Raw genomic sequence first — 20,547 nt, forward strand, 5'->3', positions numbered from 1 at the left:
ATTTATTTATTTAAATTATTTTTTTTGTTTTTAAAAATTTTTATAAAATTAAATCCAAAAATTAAAAAATAATTTGAATAAAATTTTCAAAAATTTAAATTTTTTTAAAAAAAAAATTTCACTCTAAAATTTTTTCATTGTCTTATAAAATTATTTTTAATATTAAAAAAAAATTCATAAATAATTTAAAAATGTAATTTTCACAAAAAAATATAATTTGATTTTTATTTTATTTTTTAAAATAATAAATTATTTAAAAAAATATTAATATTTAAATTAAAATTACGTTTTTAATTTTTAAATAAATTAAATAAATTAAATTTAATTTTTTCATATTTTTTTAATAAAAAAATTACTTAGTGAATTTTTTAATATTTTTTGAATTTTTTTTACCTAATTTTCGAGATTTATTTTATTTTTTTTTTTTTATTTAATAAAAAAATTTTAATATTTAAATTAAATTTTTAATTGAAATTACATTTTTAAGTCATTTATTTATTTTTTAGATTAAATATTAAAAATAATCTGAAGGCCATGAAAAATTTTTAGAGGGAATTTTAGAATTTTTTTTATAACTTAAAAGTTTAAATTTATAAAAGTTTCATTCAAATTATTTTTTTTTAATTTTCGATTTTTTTTTAAATTTTTTATTTAAATCTATTTTAAAAAATATTAATATTTAAATTAAATAATTTAATTAAAATTACGTTTTTAGTTTTTTTTTTATTTTTGTGAATTTTTAATTAAATTTAATTTTTTTAATGAAAAATTTATTTAGTGAATTTTTAATATTTTTGTTAATTTGATAACTAAAATCAAAATTTTTGAAAATTTCATTTAAGTAAATTTTTCAATTAATTTTCTTTAAAATTTTTTGATTAATTTTTATAAAAAATTCATAATTTTAAAAAATTTTGTAATATTTTTAATTAATTCAAAAAATTTTATTTTAACTGACAGACAACGAAAAATATTCCTCAAAAAATTTTTAAAGAACTTTCAAAAAAATTATGCGGGGGAGGTAATAATAATAATTTTGTGACGCATGACGAAAATTCATATAAAGTTGAGCACAATGAGGTTTCCGCCATAGTTTGTTGATGAAAGTGAATGACGTCTTAAATGAAAACTTGCACCGCATCTACAATCTAGATAACAACCACGTCATTAATCATAACGTTACATGGCATGTGGTTTGCACAATTTTGATTGTAGTTTAATTATTCACGACTCGAGAGAATCACAAAGCGAACAATTGTCTAAATTTATGACATTTTCTGGTTTTGATTAAAATCCGGAAAATTTACTTCATAAATTGCTGTCTAGACCGAAAATTTTTCCAATTTCAGACGTAAAACATCTGTTGAAAGCTACCCTAATCGACACAATCGACTGACACGAACAGATCGTGACCATTTGCCAAAAAAAAACTAATTTCACTTTCATTCGTTTCGTTTTTCAGCAACTTGTCGCTCTCGGTACGGGCGATAAACTTGGACTGAATAAGAATAATTGGCATATTGCCATGGGATGCTGTTGCATTGCGAATCTACACGACGAGCGAGATTTTGCATTAATTTTGTTGTTGATGGCGGCAATGAAAAAAGGTAAGATTGACTTTGACCTTGTTTCGATGCGTTTGCGATAAATTTATTTTTAAAACGAAATTTTAAATCGTGTCAATCGGAAAGTTGCTCAAATTAATTGACATTAACGAAGAGAAGTAAAAGGGAGGAAGGAATCAGTTTTCATCAATTATGACCTTTTTTTGGCTTCTGCTAATGACAACTAATTACCAAATCCGGTAATTTTATGAAGTGAAACGAAAGCAGAGCGAAACCGAACAAAAACATAAATTATTAATTAATGACATGACCTTGCCCTTTTATCTTGTTCATTAATCGTTTTTTGGTTCGGTTTCGCTTTGTCAATAAATTACGTTGAAATCAGCAGATTTTATCGCGCAGTTTTTTTTGTGATTATTCATTTTTGGATTTCTTTAATCTATAAAAAAAAACTTTTTTGACCGATAAATTTAAGACGAAGTTAATTTTTGTCGTACAATGAACTTTAATTATCAGAAGCTTTATTTTTTTAAATAATTTTTAAAATGAAATTTTACAAAAATTTTTATTTTTATAAAATTTGTACTAAATTTAAATTTTAAATTTTAATTTTAAAAATTTTTGGTAATTAAAAATAATTTTTTTAGTTAAAATATTCGTTTTTGTTAATTAAAATTAATTAAAAAAATTATTTTGAATTATCAAAAATATTAAATATTTTTTCGAAGTAATTATTTCAAATTTTTTTATTGAATTTATTTAATATTTTTAATTAAATAATTATTTTTTTTAATTGAAAAAAATATTTTTAATTATCAAAAATTTTTTAAATTTTTTTTTTTTTTTAATAAAATTAAAATTTTTTTTATCAAAATTAAATTTTTTTTAAAATTTTTTTTTTTTTTTATTTGTTTTTATTTTATTTTTTTTTTTTTTGAAATTATTTAATTTTTTTAATTAAATTATTTTTTTTGTTAATTAAAATTTATTAAAATAATTATTTTTAAATATCAAAAAATTTTTAAAATTTTTCGAAGTATTTTTTTCTTTTATTTTTTTATTTATTTTTTTTTTTTTTTTTTTTTTTTTTTTTTCGATAAATTTTATTATTTTAATTTCTTAAAAAAATAAAAAAAATATTCAAATTTAAAAAAAATTAGCTTGATAAAAAAGTTTCCATTAATTCGCATATTGCTCTAAATACTCACTTCCCATATCATCATATCTATCATTTTCCGTCGTTTCACATTTCCTCTTTTAATTCATCCAATTTAACTCAATTATGAAAGTTTAGACAACATTCGATACTGCTGCGGAATTGTCACCCGCGTTCAATTTTATTAGCTTTACATTAGTTTAAAATTTACTCTGCTAAACCATAAAAGCGGCACGAGAAATGTACACGAAACTATTTCAATTTAGCTCAATACGTTTCTCTGCGAAAAATCATCAACTGCGAGTGTCTTCCTTGAAAATGAGAAAATTTTCACATGTTTGTTCATGATTCGAATCTCTGTGGAAATTTGTGGCGTTTAATTTTTAGCTGAAAATATGAAGTTAGTTGGAAGAGATGTGCTTTTAACGAAAAATTAATGTTTTGTCGCGCAAAATAATGAGCTTCAAACAAAAATTTGTCCAATTAAGAGACACAAAACGAGATTTCAACTTTTTAAGCTGTCGCTCTTCGTTGGATAATGATGACGCAGTGCTTAATTAAAAATTTTCCTCGAGCGATTTTTTTTTGGAAACGACTCTTTTGTGGTTGAATTCTATGAATTCGGCATTTTCTGAGAATTTGGGAGGGGTTTGAGTCAATATTTTTGCAGAAAGGGACAAGATCAAATAACCGCAAAGTAGATTTTTTTGATGAAGTAAAAATTAATTATTTAAAAATATTTAAAATTTTTTCTTGATTTGAGAATTTTAAAAATAAAAAAAAAATATTTTAAATTTTTACGAATTTTTAAAAATAAAAAAAAATTAAAAAATAATTTAAATTATTAAAAATTAATTAGGTAATTAATTTTTTAAAATAAAAAAATTAATTAATTTTTTAAAATAAAAAAAAATTAAAATAAAATTTTTTGAAATAAAAAAATTAATAAAATTAAATTTAATATTTAATTTAATTTTTTGAAATAAAATAAAATAAAAAAAATCAATAAAAATTGAAAAATTAAATTAAATTATTTTTTGATTAAAATTTCTAACAAACAAATTTATTTTAAAAAAATTAAAAAAAAATAATAAAATAAAAAAAAAATTAATAAAAAAAAATTAATCAAATAAAAATTATTTGTCGAAAATTAAATTTAAAAAATTTCGCTTGAAAAGGCTCATTTAAATCATTATTTCATTAAATCCTTATTTTTTTTCTCGACAAAACCAAACAAATTATTTCACATGGCTTTCTCTCACCGCACACCGTATGTCAGACAAATATTTATCTTCTTCTTAATAAATTTACCGAAAACAGGGATTAAATTTACTTAGGGCGCCGTTCTTTTACATTTTCTATTCCGCTGAGCAAAATTTGGTGTCTCTGAAGACGGACTTGAAACATAAATATTTATTTTTGTAGCATCGCAAAAATCCTTTTCCCTTTATTTTTTTCGTTGTTGCCAAAACTCTCGCACGGCAAAATACATTAACCTCCTAAATTTGCATAACTGATACAAAATACGAATTTTTTTTTTATTGTGACAAAGACCTTCAGAATGATTCTTTATGCAAATTTTTGTCCCCATCACAAAGACGTCACTCCGGAGAGCGAAAAAGAGGAAAGAAAAGAGCACGAGACAACTTTTTTTTCTGTGTTCGGTAAATAAAAAAGTTAAATTTTTTATTGACTTTGTGTGAGACGTGTGAGACAACACACTCAACTTCTTTTGTGGCGAACACTTGCAAAAAAAATTAAATAAAAATGTTTACGAAAAATTTTGCTCATCTGGTTCTGACATGAATATTGTTGGAACAAAAATCCTTCGTATCCATTTCTTTTTTTTTGAGAGCATTTCATGGAACGTTTTAGTTTATTTACTTTTTGTCTGTTGTGAAAATTTGCTATAAAAAATATTTAAGAAAATGATAATTTAAATTAAATTAAAAAAAAAATTCAGAAAAATTAAATTCAAGAAAAAAATCAAGAGTTAATTTAATAAAATTAATTATAAAATTTTTTTAAATTAATTTATAAAAATTTTTAATATCATTTAAAGAAATTTTGTAAATAAAAATCCTGAAAAAAATAAAAAAAAAATAAAATAAAGAAAAATTTTTTAAAATTAAAGAAAATTTCAGAAATAATTATTTAATTATTTTTTCTATTTTTTTTTTTGAAGCTTTCAATTAAAAATTTTAAAATTATTTAAAGAAGTTTTGAAAATAAACATCATGAAAAAATAAACAAAATATTTTAAAATAATTTAAAAAAAATAATTATTTAAAATAAAATTAATTAAATTTTAATTAATTAAATTATTAAAAATATTGAAATTAAATTAAATTAATTTTTTGTAATTAATTAATTAATTTTTTTTTTAAAAACTTTGAAAAATATATCCTGAAAAAAATTTTTTTTTTTTAAATTAAAGAAAATTTTAGAAATAATTCATTTAATTAAATGAATTAATTTTAATTTTGTTCTTTAATTTTTTTAATTTTGAATTATTAAAAAAAATTAAAATTATTTCAAAATCGAGAAAAATCCAATAGAAAATTTTCACAAAAGAAAAAAAAAATAAAATGCGAATAAATTCATTCCACGAAAAGCCCTACATGAAAACCATTTCATACTTTAAAGTACGGTGTAAATAAAAATTTTGTGCGAATTCGGCACATAACGTAAATTATAAAATAAATATGGAAAAAATAAAAGGAATTTTCTGTACATTTTTCCATCCTCGTCTCGATTCACGTGTGAGATTTTTTTTGTGCGTCTGTGGATTTTTTTTTGTGTCAATGACGTCAACTTGTAATGGAATTGCGTTGTATTTTCGTAAGAAGTATTATTTTTTTAGTATCCTAAAACAACCAATTTCTTTTATTTTTTTAAGTTTTTCAAAAGAAGTTGATTTAATTTCCTGAAAAAGTTTTTCATTATCAAGGAAATTCGGATGCATTAACCTCGTTGGTCGACGAAAACAAACAAAGATGCTGCTGCTGTTATGTAACCAGTGAACAGAAAAAGCGAACATTATAGTCAAAACAAAAGGAAACTGTGTCTCTCAAACGGTCATAGACATTCGACACTCGGCGACGACATAGACACACATTTTTCGGAAATACGGTACGACATGGGAATAATGACGCACACAGGCGCACATCATTCCAAGCCGTGTTTTTGCCGATTTTTTTTACCAAATTGAATGAAATTTCACTTTTCATACAGACATACGTCGAGTACGGCTGTATGGAGCCTTTTTTGCATACCCAAGCATTCCGCAGAAGATTATGTCCTTTTCTCATTATCTTTCGTTCGACATACGGAAAAAGAAGAAGCTGAGTCGTCATAGAATTTCGTCGTCTGAAAATTCGCTTGTTTTTGTTTTGTTCCAAATGGAAAATCGATATTTACATGTCCTGTTCGTTCAGTTGGAGATGATCATCTCAAAGAAGTTTTTTTTTGGCAACACCCAATTTTATCATCATCGGATTAATTTTGCACACAAATTTTTTTAACTGCCGGTGCGAAGTAATGAAAAGAATTAGGCTTACATGGATTTTTTCCGGTTGTGTCGGCTCATGATGATGATGATGATGTTTTCCCTTCTTGTTATCCTTCTTCTCGTGTTTTTCCTGAGTTTCGACTTTTTCTTCGACCTCATCATTTTTTACTTCTTCCTGCTTTTCTTCTTTTTTCTGGTCATCGGCGACCTTTTCTACTTTTTCTTTTTGATCTTTTTCCATTTTATTTAATTTTTTTTTATTTTTTCTCGATTTATTGAAAAATTAACCGTTATTTACGTATTTTTGGTTTTCTTTAATTTATGGAATTTTTCACACCTTTTTTAATTATTTTTTCTTTTAAGCTTTTTTTTTCGGTTGAACGAATTTTCTTCTTCTGGAATTTCTCTCATAAAATGTAAAAATAAATATTTTTATTATTGCAATAATAAATTTTTTTTTGCCCGTTATTTATTACGGTTATTCCAACTGAACACTCCAACTTGTAATCACAAACTAAATTTTCAAAGGCGCAAAAAATTTTTCGTATCGTCTGTATTTGGAGAGTACTGTACGTTCGTAGATACAACGCTTTGAGCCTGATATCGTTGAATACAGGAGCGCGCAGTTACAGCATATAGAAATTGCTGTTATCACAGTATCTCTCCTTTTACTGTACGTGCTCTCGTTCGGTGATAAATTACACGAAGAGAAGAAAATTTAATGGAAAAGTTGAAAATTTCCAACTTGACTTCATCAAAAACCCATAAAGAAATTTTTTTCATGAAATTTTCTTCTCTTTGTGCATATCACGAAACAACATAAGCATAAAATTCTCTCAAACTCGAGAGATATGTATCCTGAAATCACCTCTTCGTGGTATATAACGTAAATTTTCTGTTTTTAACTTCTCTCTGTATGTAACAAAAATTCCGCTGATAACGCTTCAGACCGCTTTCAATGAATGCTCGATGATAACTGACTTGAAAAACTGGATAAATTTTCTCTTTATGCCATATCGAGTCTACATGTGTGTATGCGCGTTTACATCTTGTGCCAGACGATCTCATTCATAAACACAAAAATTCGTTCATACTGGATTTCGTGATAAGATGAATGTCGGAAAAACTCTTAACATTCAGGAAAAAAGACAAAAAAAAAGTTTTTAATGAAGTGTAAAATTTTAACAACATACACGTTTAACGATAATGAGGCTTTTTATGCACTTTTTATGCAATTATGAAAACATGATGGTAACAAATTTTAAAATTTATTACAATGTCGCGAAAATTTATGTTCGTCAAGCCAATCAATCAATTGACGAGTTTTATTGAATTGGAATTTATTTATCAGGTAAGACGTTTCTCTTTTTTATTTGTGAGAGTAGAGTGTCACATGTTGATAAAATATAAGGTTAGGTTGATTTGATAAAAATAAAACAAAACTAAACCGCTAATCAACCAAACACATGACAAACTAATTTTTTATGGATATAATTCATTATTGATGATAAAATGATTACTTTTTACGTGCATTGAATTACATCATTTACTGTGAAGAATTGATGTTTCGAAAAAGAAGAAAAAATTGCGAGAAGTATTTTTATAAGAATTTCGGCAAAGATAAAATTTTAAAGTAATTCTGATTACTTTAGATTCGAGACTGTACTCATGTTGAGCAAAGGCGATCCACAAATTGTCGTCATCTGATTCGTCGATTCGCAAGGTCTTTTAGATCCCAGAGGTTAGTTAGTTGTCAACATAAATTAGTATATAAATCACGAGATCACGATTTTCAGCGAGAACGTCCTCTTCCTGGACGGTGTTTTGCAGTTTTGCGATTCGCTTTCTCTTCATTTGCAGCGGCAGCATCAATTAATTCCTGTTTCACCCCTTCTGATGATATTGACTTCTGAGAGTGTGAAGCGTCGACATATGTTTCTTGGGCGACCTCTTCTGCAGCTTTTTGCTTGTGAGTTGTACACAAAAGCCCTGTTGCATACTTCCTCGGGATTCTTGCGAAGGGTTTGCCCGATCCAACCGAATTTTCTCCTGCGTATTTCCATATTTATGATCATCATGTTGGCTCTTCTCAGCAGATCTTGATTAAAAGTAATTCTGATAAGGTAGAATAAAGAAGATTTCCAAAATCCATAAAAGCAATATATTACTTCTGCTTTAGATTTAGCCAATAATACACAATTTTTGGAGCTTTGACAGTTTATTACTATTTTCAAAAAATAATCTTTTGTTTTTGTCTTCATAAATTTTGCCGTCTTGACCATATTCCTAAATTTTTTCGATGTACCGTAACAACTTTTATGACTACTCTTCCTTTTATTGTTTGAAATGTTCCTTAAAGGCTCGAAAATGAAATTTGTGATACTTTTTCAAGAAAATATTAATGCAATGCTTCCCATCCTTTTTTTATAATATTATAAGTTGACTGATTTTTTTCGTGTCGTTATAAGATCAGTTGAGAAAACACTTTTGTTGTAGGTAAATTGTAAAAGAACTCCAATTTTGCTTCTCTGAATATTTAGTTCTGCTTCATATTTGCTTCCGATTTTTTTAAGAAATTTTAATTTTTGATATCTTCCTTCCTTTCTTTTTTGGTAGTTTGTTTTTTTAAAAATTTTGTTTTGATATCTCGCACTGTGTCTCATCTCTCAAATCATTCTGCGAGACATGTTTCCTTCACAATACTGAAAGTTTGATTTTTCGGCGATAATGAAGTTATAGCATTCGTTCGTGAACGAAAACGCAATTGTTCATGTTCCATAGTCACAATTACACGATTGAATCATTAAATAAAAATAATTACTTTATATAGAATTGAATTGTGATTTTTGTTTTCTGTACGATGCTTCAGAACAAAAAAAACTTAAATTTCCGTTCAATTCATTTTGAGAGAGAATCAACTTTAAAAACACATCATCATGTCACATTAATAAAACAAAAGGAATTTTTCGATCGATCGTTTGTTGTTTTTCCAGTTGTCGCTCATTCTCGTTGTTCTCGTCGGTGCTGTAAAAAATCCACAAGAGACAATGACTGATGATGATGTTTGCTAATCCATATCACGACTGCGAGTATCGTGCCGAAGGAGAGCACAGACAAAAACATCGTTATTCATGAGATTGCCAATCATTGTACCTTGGAGGTTTTTAAACTCCCACAAGTTGTCCTTTGGATTAACTTAGTCAGCTAAAAATAAAGAAAAGTTAATGAAAACAAGGATTTTTCGAGCTTCGAGAATAATGCGCAATACTTTTATGATATTTTATGGGAAAATTTGTAATATTATGACAACAATTACGGTATTAACTCAAGTCCCGTTGCTTTTTTGTACGAGGCTTGGAGCAGCAGGTGGTTGTTTGCTTTTTCCACGAAGGCGTGGATTCAGGTCAAGTTCGTCCATTTTCATTATTTCCAAATTTAATTACGAGGAAATCTTGTAAACATTTCAGAAACATGCAGAAGAAGAAAAACAAATTAAAGCAAGAAAAACGATAAATCAAAATGTCTTGAATTCATATTCGTTCTGACTGTCTCGCAGTAACATTTTAATTTAAATTGGATGTAAAATGAGGTACAAACGTAAACAAATTAATTTAAATGTAATTAATTATATTGTGACACAATACATTAATTTTATTGGTGCAATCATGCTGCAAAACTCGCGAAAATTACTTTTCTCGTGCAGCGCGAGTTTTTTGTAAAAGTTTAAATGAAATGTGCAAGTTTTACAAAGTTTTGGGAGAAACATTGGGAAGTTAAGTCGTGCGATGAAATAAACGTGAGAAAGTTATCGATCTTGTCAATTTATTATATTGAGGAATTTTCATCAGTTTTCCTCAACCTTTTTAATTTCAACTCTTGAAAAGTCAATTTGAAATCTTGAGGTTTCAATTTGACCTTCAATTGACCTTTAAATGTATTTCAACTTTTAGAGTCTAATTTTGAAGCTTTGAAATTCTTCCTTTAATTCATGAAGTTTTCATTTTAAACTATTTAAGTTTAAATTTGACCTTCAATTAACCTTCAATTGATTTTCAACATTTGAGATCAAAATTGAATTTTTAGGGCTTTTGAGTGTTTTGAGTGTCTCATATTGAACTCATAAAGTCATTATTAAAGCTTCTGGGGTTTCAATTTCAACTCATGAAAGCTCAATTTGAATTGTTGAGATTTAAATTTGACCTTTAATTGACCTTTAAGTAGATTTCAACTTTAGGGTCTTATTTGAAATGTTTAAGGGACTCTGAGGGTCTTGAGTATCTCAATTTAACCTCATAAAGTCATTATAGAAACTTTTGGAGACTCAATTCGACTCCTGATATCAAAGTTTGAACCCATGAAACCTCAAGAGTCTCAATTTGAACTTATTCAATCTCAATTGAAGGTTTTAAGACTTTAATTCAAACTCAGAAGTAAAATTTATCTCTTTTTAAACCAAAGAGCTTTTATCTTGTACAAAAATCTTTTTTTCGTTATCATCATTTTCATCATATTTCGCCTTCAGGACACTTCACTCGTTCTCGTACGCTGCGCCATCAAATGCAACAAGTAATTAATTGCATCTATTCAGTCAGTTAATTGCACCCGATATCTCGTATCTTGTAGCTTCTCGATAAAAATAAACTTTAATTGCTTTAACTACAAAAATAAACGTTCTAATGACTCGCTATCTCGCACGCAGCAAAAAATAAACATTCGTCGACAAAAAAAACGTGATCGACAGCAGAAAACAAAAAAAAACTGTTTAACAGAACAATTTATTTGTTCTAACTGGAACAATAAACATTCCTCATACACACTTGGTAACATTTTCAGTAATTGGTTGAATGCGAATTATGTAAGTTTGTTTATTTTGCTGCGACTGTTTATCCGAATAAAAATGTGAACAAACTCCGTGTGAGGCAGATTATCACGAAAAGCCAAAAAAAAATGTTTAATTGATGATCACATGAGATTAAATATATAAAAAGTAAATAGAAGAAGAGCTATTTTTAAATCGCGTGCCAATGTCGATTCGCACAAGATTCTGTTTTTGTTTTTGTATCAAAATTCGCAACAAATCGTTGTTGTTTCTTCACTTTTTGCGTTTCTTCGTAAAAAAACAGATTGAGAACGATAAAGAAAATTACAAATGAGCTTGGGGATTTAAGTGAAAATTTTATTAATGGAAAATTTTGAATTTAAACATGTTTTTTTCGTCGAATAAATTTAAATAAAATATAGAATTAAATTAATCAGGTAAATAAAAAATTTTAAAATTATTTAATTGTGTTTAAAATTTTTTAAGAAATTAAAAAAAAATATTAAATTTAAAATAAATTATTTAAAGAGTTAAAATAATTATTTTTTTATTTTCTTTACAAAAATAGTAAAATTAATTAATTAAAAAAAAATAATTTTCTTTTATTTAAAAAAAAAAAAAAATAAAAAAAATAAATTAAAAAATTTTTAAATTTGAATTAAAAATAATTTAAAGAGTTAAAATAATTATTTTAAAATTTTATTAAAAAAAAATAATTAAATAAAACAAATTTAAAAAATAAAAAAATATTTAAAATAAAAATAATTAATTAAATTTTTTTTAAATAATTAAATGAATTAATTAAAAAAAATTAAATTTTTTAAATAAATTTTTTTTTTTAAATTTTTGAAAATATAAATTTTCTATAATTTAAACAAAGAAATAATTTTATATTAATTAATTTAAATTAAATTAAATAAATAATTTAAAATTACTCAAAATTAGTTAATTTTGACGCGAAAATAATTTTCCTTATCAAAAGTGCCTTTTTCTCAGAAATTTCCAAGTTAAAATCATTAAACAAACTCGAATTAAAACTTTTGCTCATTTAAAGTTCTTCACTTTGTCGTCAAATCAGCATAACGCGAAGAATAAATGATTAAAACATCTTCCACACTAAAATTTCTTCTTTCGCGTTATAACGACTCTCTTTTCCCATTCACTCACACGCACACAAAAAAAAATAACTTTCGACGATAAAAATAAACCAAACACTGACAATAACAATTAAACTCAATTAAAATAAATGGTGCTCGTTTTAATTGATGACTCTGCCTCCGAAACGCATTCGAGCGAGTTTAAATTGGTTTGAGTTAGTTTTTGTCAACATCTAATTTGTTTTGACACAAAGAGCCGAAGAAAAAGAGTGAAATGGTCAAGAAATTCTTTCGCTTGCCCGAAAAAACGACGCAATTCATGTTTATTCGCGTTAAACATGAAAACAAAACATGTCTGTCTTCTCACACTTCATCTTCGTCTCATTCTTTCGCTAAAACGGTTTTTTGCGTGTTTTGCCTCGATTGACGAATTAATTTATTGCAAGTCCTTAGCGAAAGCAGTCTTGGGATTTTCAAGCGAAAATCAAGCTAAACGACAACAAAAAATGTTTATTGACAATTTCGACGAGAATATAAAATTCATGCAGCAGCAGCACATTGCACTTACAACCATTATAAATTGTTCACAAATGTTCCCCGGCCTTATAAATATAGAAAGATATAATTTACATGTAACAGTTTGACATGAACTTCGAAACATATAGACACAAAGAGAGAGAGAAAGAAAAAAGAATCGACCCACTCTGTAGCATTTTGTCTCGCTGTAACAACAAAAATAATAAATAATAGCGATAGTTGGAGAGACATAAAATCCCCTTGTTTCTTGGGAATCGTCGTGAATTTTTATGGCATGAATTTTTTAGAAGAACTAAATGGACTTTAATTTTTATTTTAATCTTTTAACTTTAATGCTTTTATTTTAAGTTCCTTTGGGGAATTTTTTTTATTTTGTTTTTTTTTTTTTAAATTTAATTTTCAAGAATTTTAAAATATTTAAAAATAAATAAAATTAAAAAAAAAAATTAAAATAAAAATAAAAAAAATATTTTCAACTAAAATATTTTTTTTTAATCTAAATTTTTTATTAAAAACAAATAATTCTAAAAGTTTCTTAAAATTAAATGATAGATGTCAAAATTTTCAATTGAAAAAATTAATTCATAAATTCTCATATTTAAAAAAAATAATTAAAATATTTAAAATAAAAATTAATATTTAATTAAAGAATTTATTTAAAAAAATAATTAAATAAAAATTAAATAAAAAAAAAATTCCAAGTATAATTTTAATCTTTAAAATAATTAAAAAATATTTAAAATTTATGCAAATATTTTATTATTTTATTTTTGCTCTATGAAAAAAAAATTTTTTTTTTTGTAAAAATTTTTATTGAAAATTTTTAGTTATAATTCAGATTTTTTCTAAGATTTCTTAAATTTTAATTTTAAAAATAATTAAAAAATATTCAAAATTTATGCAAATTTTTCATAAAAATTACTTTAAAAAAATTATAAAATATTAAAAATAAATAAAAAAATTTAATTTAAATTAAAAATTAAAAAAAAAATATTTTTAACTAAAATAACTTGAAATTGTTAAAAAATTAAAATTTACATTTTTAATATTTTGTAAAATTTATATATCTAATTTCTTCATTATATTAATTATTTATTAAAAATAAAATAATTCAAAAATAAAAAAAAATAGCTGTCATAATTAAATTTTTTTTTTTTTGTAAAAATTTTTATTTAAAAATTTTAATTAAAATTCATTTTTTATTTGATTTTTTTATTTTAAAAAAATTTTTAGTTTTTTTTTTTTCAAAAAAAATTAATTTACTGAATTAACATCACTGAATCTAAAAATAACAAAAAAACATGAACTTACCCTTTCCATTAAACTCTCTTGTCTGCGCGCAAAACTGCGTCGACGATCGTCAGCTGATCGTTGCTCTTGCTGCATTTGTTGCTGTTGTGTCTCGAGAATTGGATCCATTTTTATTTCTTTATTTTTCTTCTTTTTTCTTTTTATAAATCACTAACAAGTTCGTTTCAATTAAATTTTTTACTGCACTTTTCTTCGCTTTCAACTTCACTTTACACAAATCGAGTCTTTATCTAGTATTAAATTTTTTTTGTAGCTAAAAATAAAAAAAAAATCTATAAGAGAACGAATAAACGACGAACGACGCAAGAATGCCATTTCAAAGTAAATAAACATTTTTCTACATCAACGAGTCTGCTTCATTTTGTAGCATCACAGATTCTATTTCTTTTGATAATTTTTTTTTCTCTTGTTAAGTCTTTGTATTGCACTATCGCTTTTAGAGCGGAATGTCTCCTTTGTTACAATTTTTTTTTGTGTTAATCGAAGATTGGATTTTTACCTCATTTTCAAGTTTTTTCTTAAATTTTTTGAAAAATAACCAGACTTCTCCACAGAAAAAAATAATTTTCAAATTTTCAAATCAATCGTCAAGACTATTCAATTAACCGATGATTGACGATGCTCACAAAAGAACAAAAAAAAATAAAATTCAAAAAAATTAATGATTCGGAACAAATGTGCAAGCATATGTGTTTATCGCAATTGTTCCTGCATTTGTTTGAGTAATTTTTTTACGATCTCTCGTTAACAAGAAAACAAGAAGAAATAAAATTAATAAAAAAAAACGCAAGAATGAAGTGCGAGAAAAAAGTTGTAAGAAATTTTCTTCTATTTTTAACTTGCATGAAAATAAATAAATAAATTCGTATAATTTTTATATATTTTTTTTTTTGTAAACAGAAATTTTTTAATTTTTTTTCGTCTTTATATATTTCAGAAAATCGAAAAAAATGTTTTTATTTATGTTTTCCTCTGCGACGACGACAAACAAAGTGAACAAAGTCGGCAGATGCGACAACTTGTTTTTATTCGGCTTCTTTTGGGTGACACACACCGCCAACTAATTCATTTGTCGACCGAACAAACTTTTTTTTTAAAGTATGACGATGTAAATGTAACGAGGAGGGACCGAAAAGAAAATCACGATAAGGAGAAAAGAAAGAAGAGACAGAGTTTTGAATTTCCATAAAAATCATTAAAATTTTATATTAATGACGGAAATGAAAAGTTTTCTTCGTTCTTGGTCACTCGAAGCAGGTAATTAAATTTTTTTCTTGCTTTATTTTTATATTTTTTTTGTAGAAAAAATTCTTGTTTTATGATGAATTTTGGGAATTTTACGAGCATGAGTTCATTGGATTTTTTTAACAGGTGTCACAATTTTTTTTTTTAAAGAAATCTTAATTTAATAATTTTTTTAATTTTTGTAAAAATTAAATATTTTTGAAAAAAAATTAAATTTACGAAATTTAAAAAAAAAATGTTTAAAATTTAATTTAATTTAAATAAAATAATAAATTTATTTTTTTTACAATTTTTAATCAAAACTAAAATTATTGAAAATGCTCAAAAATAATTTTTTTAAAAAATAAAATAAATTTGTTTTATTTAAAAATTTATTAATTTTTATTAAATTTTTATTTAAAATTTTAATTAATTTTTATTTCAAATTTTATTTAATTTTTATTTCAAATTTTATTTAATTTTTATTTCAAATTTTATTTAATTTTTATTTAAAATTTTATTTAATTTTTATTTAAAATTTTATTTAATTTTTATTTAAAATTTTATTTAATTTTTATTTAATTTTTTTTTTTTAAATTTCAACAAAAATGTAAATTTATTAAAATTTTTTTCGTAATTAATTTTTTTCGATTTTTTTTTTTAAATTTTTCACTTTAAATTTTTCTTTAAAATCAATTTCCTTAAGAAAATATTTCATTGTTCCATGAAAAATTGACGATTATTAATTATTCAATATTAATGACATTTTATTTTTACGTTTCATAATCAAATTATGTTAATACGGGAAAGGTTCGTTGTACGTTAAATCAAATTTTAATAATTTTCCAACAAAGGAGACAACAAAAGGGAAGTGTCACCGAATTTTGCTATTAAATTTTCATAAATCAAATATGGATCAAGAAATATTAAATTATTCAATTTTCTTGTCTTTTCTTATTTTTTTACAATTTTTCACCTTTGATTGATTTTCTCTTTTATTTTATTTTTTTCACAGATTTTGTCTCTTCTTCACTTTCGACGAAAAACCGAAAAAGTAACAAAAAGACGCGGGTTATCAGACGAACGAAAAAAAAAACTTGTCGAACTGAAGTCCAAGATTTCAATAACTGAACTGAACGGAACAGAACTTTTCTCGTCGAACGAATCGACGCCAACGAGTAACGAACGACGACGCGTGTGTATTAATGTGTGTTTAATAATAACACATTCACTCACTCGCTCAAGTGATTGTGTGATATAATATCTAAATGAATGAAAAAAAAAAATAATGAACAAGTTAATTTCGATGACAAATGAACCGCGGGATTTTCAGCGCGCGCGACGTGAAATTTTTCCCGTGAGATGCACGAAATTAACTTGGGTGTGTTTCGTTACTTCATTATTCTATTATTTCAATTTTTTTAATTGTTCCATAAGTGCGCGCGGTGTTTGCAGACAGAAACAACAGACAGGCAGGAAATAGAGTGCTTGTTTATTTTTTTTTTAAACTGACACTTGTAAGGTATTCCACGATAGACAAACTTTGTGTGCAACATGATCATCGTGTTAGTTTGGTGTTTTGTGCGATGATACGAGCTCAATGTACAAAGTATTAAAGTAGAAGAGGAAAAAAAATGAGGGAAAACAACAACACAAGGATTTAATGTTTTTGCGTGTTTCAAGAGGGAACTTTTTTGTTTCGCAAATTGAGTGAATGTTTTAAAACGATTAAAAATTTTGAGGAAATTACACTCAGATCAGATTATATGGATGGAGTTCGTAAAAGCAAAGGATTTGTTAACATAAAAAATATTGAAGTTGTTTGATTTAACGGAAAAACATATTTTTGGCAACACGGATGAATTTCAATTAAACTTTTTAATCGTTTTTGAACTTTTGTTGAATGGTATTTATGTTAATTTAACTTCAAATCAATAAAAAAGCTTCGATTTGATGATTTTTGGTTAAACTTTTGTATGTTAAAATTAAATTTTGGCAACACTGTAAGAACAAATTTTTAAGAAATTTTTACTTTTTAGTAAAAAATGATCCTTAGATAAACTAAAATTGAAATAATCTTTATTAAAATTTACTACTTGTGAAGATTAACTGAGATTATTTGACTTAAAAATTAAAATTGGCAACCCGGATCGAATCTCTTTTTTTTTTTGAATCAAAAATTTAATTTTGGCAATACTGAAAGTTTGTTGAAAATTTGTTTTTAAAGTCTCTCTACAATTCTTGTTTTATTACATTTTGTTCACATATTGCAAGATTTGTAGAATCACTGTTAGAACAAAATTTCAATAAACTTTCAGTATTGCCAAAATTAAATTTTTTGAATTTTTGAAATTTTTTTCTTACAGTGTTGCCAAAGAATAACTGCTACATACAAAATGTTAACTAAAAATTATTGATTAGAAGTTTTATTTACATTTAAAACGGTTTTTTAAACTTTTTGATTCTTTCAAATGGTTTTAAAAAATATTTAGCAACCCTGTTTAAAATATTTTCAACCAAATTCTCATTTGTTTGACTCTCAATTACTTTAAATCGATTTAATAGAAAATAATATTGCAAATATTTTAGATTTTTAACTCTTTTTTCAAATTTAAGTTAAATTTGGCAACCCTGAAAGATTTTAAGAGTAACAAAAATTCGTTTTAGCAACACTGTAACAAAAATCTTAAAGTAAATTTTGAATATTTTTCTACTTTTATATGTTTTTCTATTTTGAAATACCTTAACTAAAGTTTCAAAACTGAAAATTTCGTAATTTGGCAACTCTGTCATCAATTTTGTTGCATAAAAATTGACTTTGGCAACACTGAAGATTTTTTGAAAAAAATTTCGAATCTATTCTCATAAAAATTTTTACAAATTTAGAATATTTTTATAATTTTTTTATAATTTGGCAACCCTGAAGTCGAAATTCTTAAATCTAAAACTAAAATATCGCATTTTTCATCAACTTTCAATGTTTTTTTTTAATGCCAAAGGGCAAATATCATCTTCTTCTTCTTTTCTCTTCTTACCTGTTGTTTTATCTCAACTCATCAAAAATCGATTTTCCGTCTCTCGTCACGTTTTTCATTCCTTCACTCAGCAACAAACCGCCGTCGTGCTGCTGTGTCATAAAAATGTATCGTAAAAAAAAAATAAAAATATACACAAACTCATCACGAACGTCGCGCGAACGTCTTGAGCAATTTGTCAGAAATATTGCATTTTATGCTCGTGAAAAGCGAAACATGCAACGGAAGTGAGGTAACTCCGCTTTTCTTGCATAACGAACAACAATCACAGACGTTTCTTTAATCCTTTTTCAGTGAGCTTAATGCATGTTTCGATTACTTGAGTCTCTTACGAGCACACTTTGATGCATGTATGACACGAATCCGCCCACACATCTTCTACTTTACTCGTGAACTTTTGAACTTTTAAAGCTCTTTGTGCGGCAAAAAGTTAATGGAAAGTGTTTTTATAACATTTATATTGATTTTGCCCTACAAAAGTTGAACGTAAGCAGTTGTGGCAAAAACTATGCGTTTCCGAGCATATGTTTCATGGAGAAAAGTGATTCTTATGACTCAAGAAATGTTTAGCGCGAAAAAAAAAATTTGAAAAAAATTTCACTCATAAAAACTTCATGAAATATATTTTTTTATTTTTTTTTTAATTTAAAAAAGTTTTTTATATTTTTTTTTAAATTTTTTTTTCAATATAAATTTATTTAAAAAGTTGAAAACTTCATTTTATTATTTTTTTAATTTTTTTTTTTTACTTTATTTTTTTTTTTTCATGACCAAACGGATTTTTCTTGTTTTTTTCACAGAGAGACAAAAAAAAAACACAAAATAATCGAAACAATTTATATTCCTGTCCGGATAGAAGCTCAATGGATAAAAAGGCGACATCCGAAAAATGTTTCACGTTCCCTGCGGTGCTGTTTGGTATCACTCCGCATCGAAAGTGCCTCAACGAGAGAGAGAGAAAATTTATTTTTTGTAGGTAAATATCACATAATTTATGTTTTGTCGTTGCATGAACGAAGACATTTTGAAAGGAAAAATTATTATTGGTATCTATCATGGGACGACGACGACATGTGATGCGATATGAATGATGATTGTGTGATTAGAATAATTAACTTGCGGTATGTTGACGAACATATTGAACGGAAAAAAAATAAAATAAAATGTTGGAAAAGTTTTGTTTGCGTTGCGGTAATTGATATTTAAAGGGAAATGAAGCGACATTGAATCAACTGGTGTGTTTTTTTCTGAGTTCGTTTTTTTTCGGAAAAAAAAACAAAAATTTGCATAACAAGAAAATTAATTATGATAAATTTTAACATTTTTTTACAAATTTGACATTAGGGATTTACACAAAAATTGATTTTTTGTCCCTTTTTCCTCTTATTGAGGATTAAAATGTTTTTTCACAGCAAAAATATGTAAATACTCACAAATTTGGGAGTTTATCAAGTACGAGCGATTGTGGTTTTGGTCCATTGTAATCTACTTCAAGTCAAAATATGCGGATTTTGGTGAAAATATTTCTTGAGTAGGTCAGAATGTTTTCATAACTTAATTTGTGGTTGAGATTCTGACCATTTTTTATACAAAAATGTTGGTTTTTAAGAGTCGAACAGCAGAAATGAAGAAATTTTTTTAACGAAAAATATTTTTTAAGTAATTTTGATAGAAAATGAGAAAAATTTGTTAATTCTCGTTCAATAAAAAATTATTTTAAAAATTAAACATTGTTAAAAAAATTATAAATTTTGTAAAAAAAATTTTTAAAAAAAAAATTTTTTTTTTTTTTTTAAAAAAAAAAATTTTGAATTAAATTTAAAAAAAAAATTAATTTTTGTAAATTTTTTTTTTTTTTAATTTAATTTCTGTAAGTTTTTTTTTAATTCAATTTCTGTAATTTTTTTTTAATTTAAATTTTTGTAAACAAAAAATTTTGTTAAATTTAATTATTTGTAAAAAAAATTTTTTTTAATTTAAATTTTGTAACAAAAAAATATTCTTGTCTTGTTAATTAAAACAGAAAATCCAAATATTACGTTAAAACCATTTTCTTAAATCCCTTAGTTGCAATTTTCTCACATTTCGCTGCAAATCCGCAAAAGACAAACGAAACTCATTTCTTTACTTAAAAAAAAGCAGAAGATTTCACTTTAAATCCCAGACGACTTGCATTAGTGACACTCAATTTACCGCAAAGAAACTTTTACCGCGCTTCTGCATGAGCATCTTTTGCAATCAGGTGCTATCGATGTCACAATCGTCTCGTTTTTCTTCATTTTTCCTCTTGTT

The 20,547-nt window shown here is 25.0% G+C and overlaps 1 protein-coding gene across 5 annotated transcripts in view; it reads right to left on the reverse strand.

Moving 5' to 3' along the window:
• Window positions 1-16,308, reverse strand: part of LOC134831368 (uncharacterized protein ZK1073.1) — a 40,928-nt gene extending 24,620 nt beyond the window's left edge. For 2 of the 5 annotated variants that reach the window (XM_063845441.1, XM_063845280.1), the window contains exons 1-2: window positions 16,197-16,308; window positions 13,997-14,249 (exon numbers count right to left, since the gene is read on the reverse strand). In XM_063845441.1, coding sequence (XP_063701511.1) covers window positions 13,997-14,104 — 108 coding nt within the window. In that variant the 5' untranslated portion in view covers window positions 14,105-14,249; window positions 16,197-16,308. Of the gene's footprint in view, window positions 1-6,281; window positions 6,747-7,100; window positions 7,189-13,996; window positions 14,250-16,196 lie in introns of those variants that run through there. The other 3 variants (XM_063845359.1, XM_063845126.1, XM_063845201.1) reach the window with 3 other exon arrangements.
• Between the last annotated feature and the right edge of the window lie 4,239 nt (window positions 16,309-20,547).

This window comes from Culicoides brevitarsis, chromosome 1 (assembly GCF_036172545.1).
Source record: "Culicoides brevitarsis isolate CSIRO-B50_1 chromosome 1, AGI_CSIRO_Cbre_v1, whole genome shotgun sequence".
NCBI lineage: Eukaryota > Metazoa > Arthropoda > Insecta > Diptera > Ceratopogonidae > Culicoides > Culicoides brevitarsis.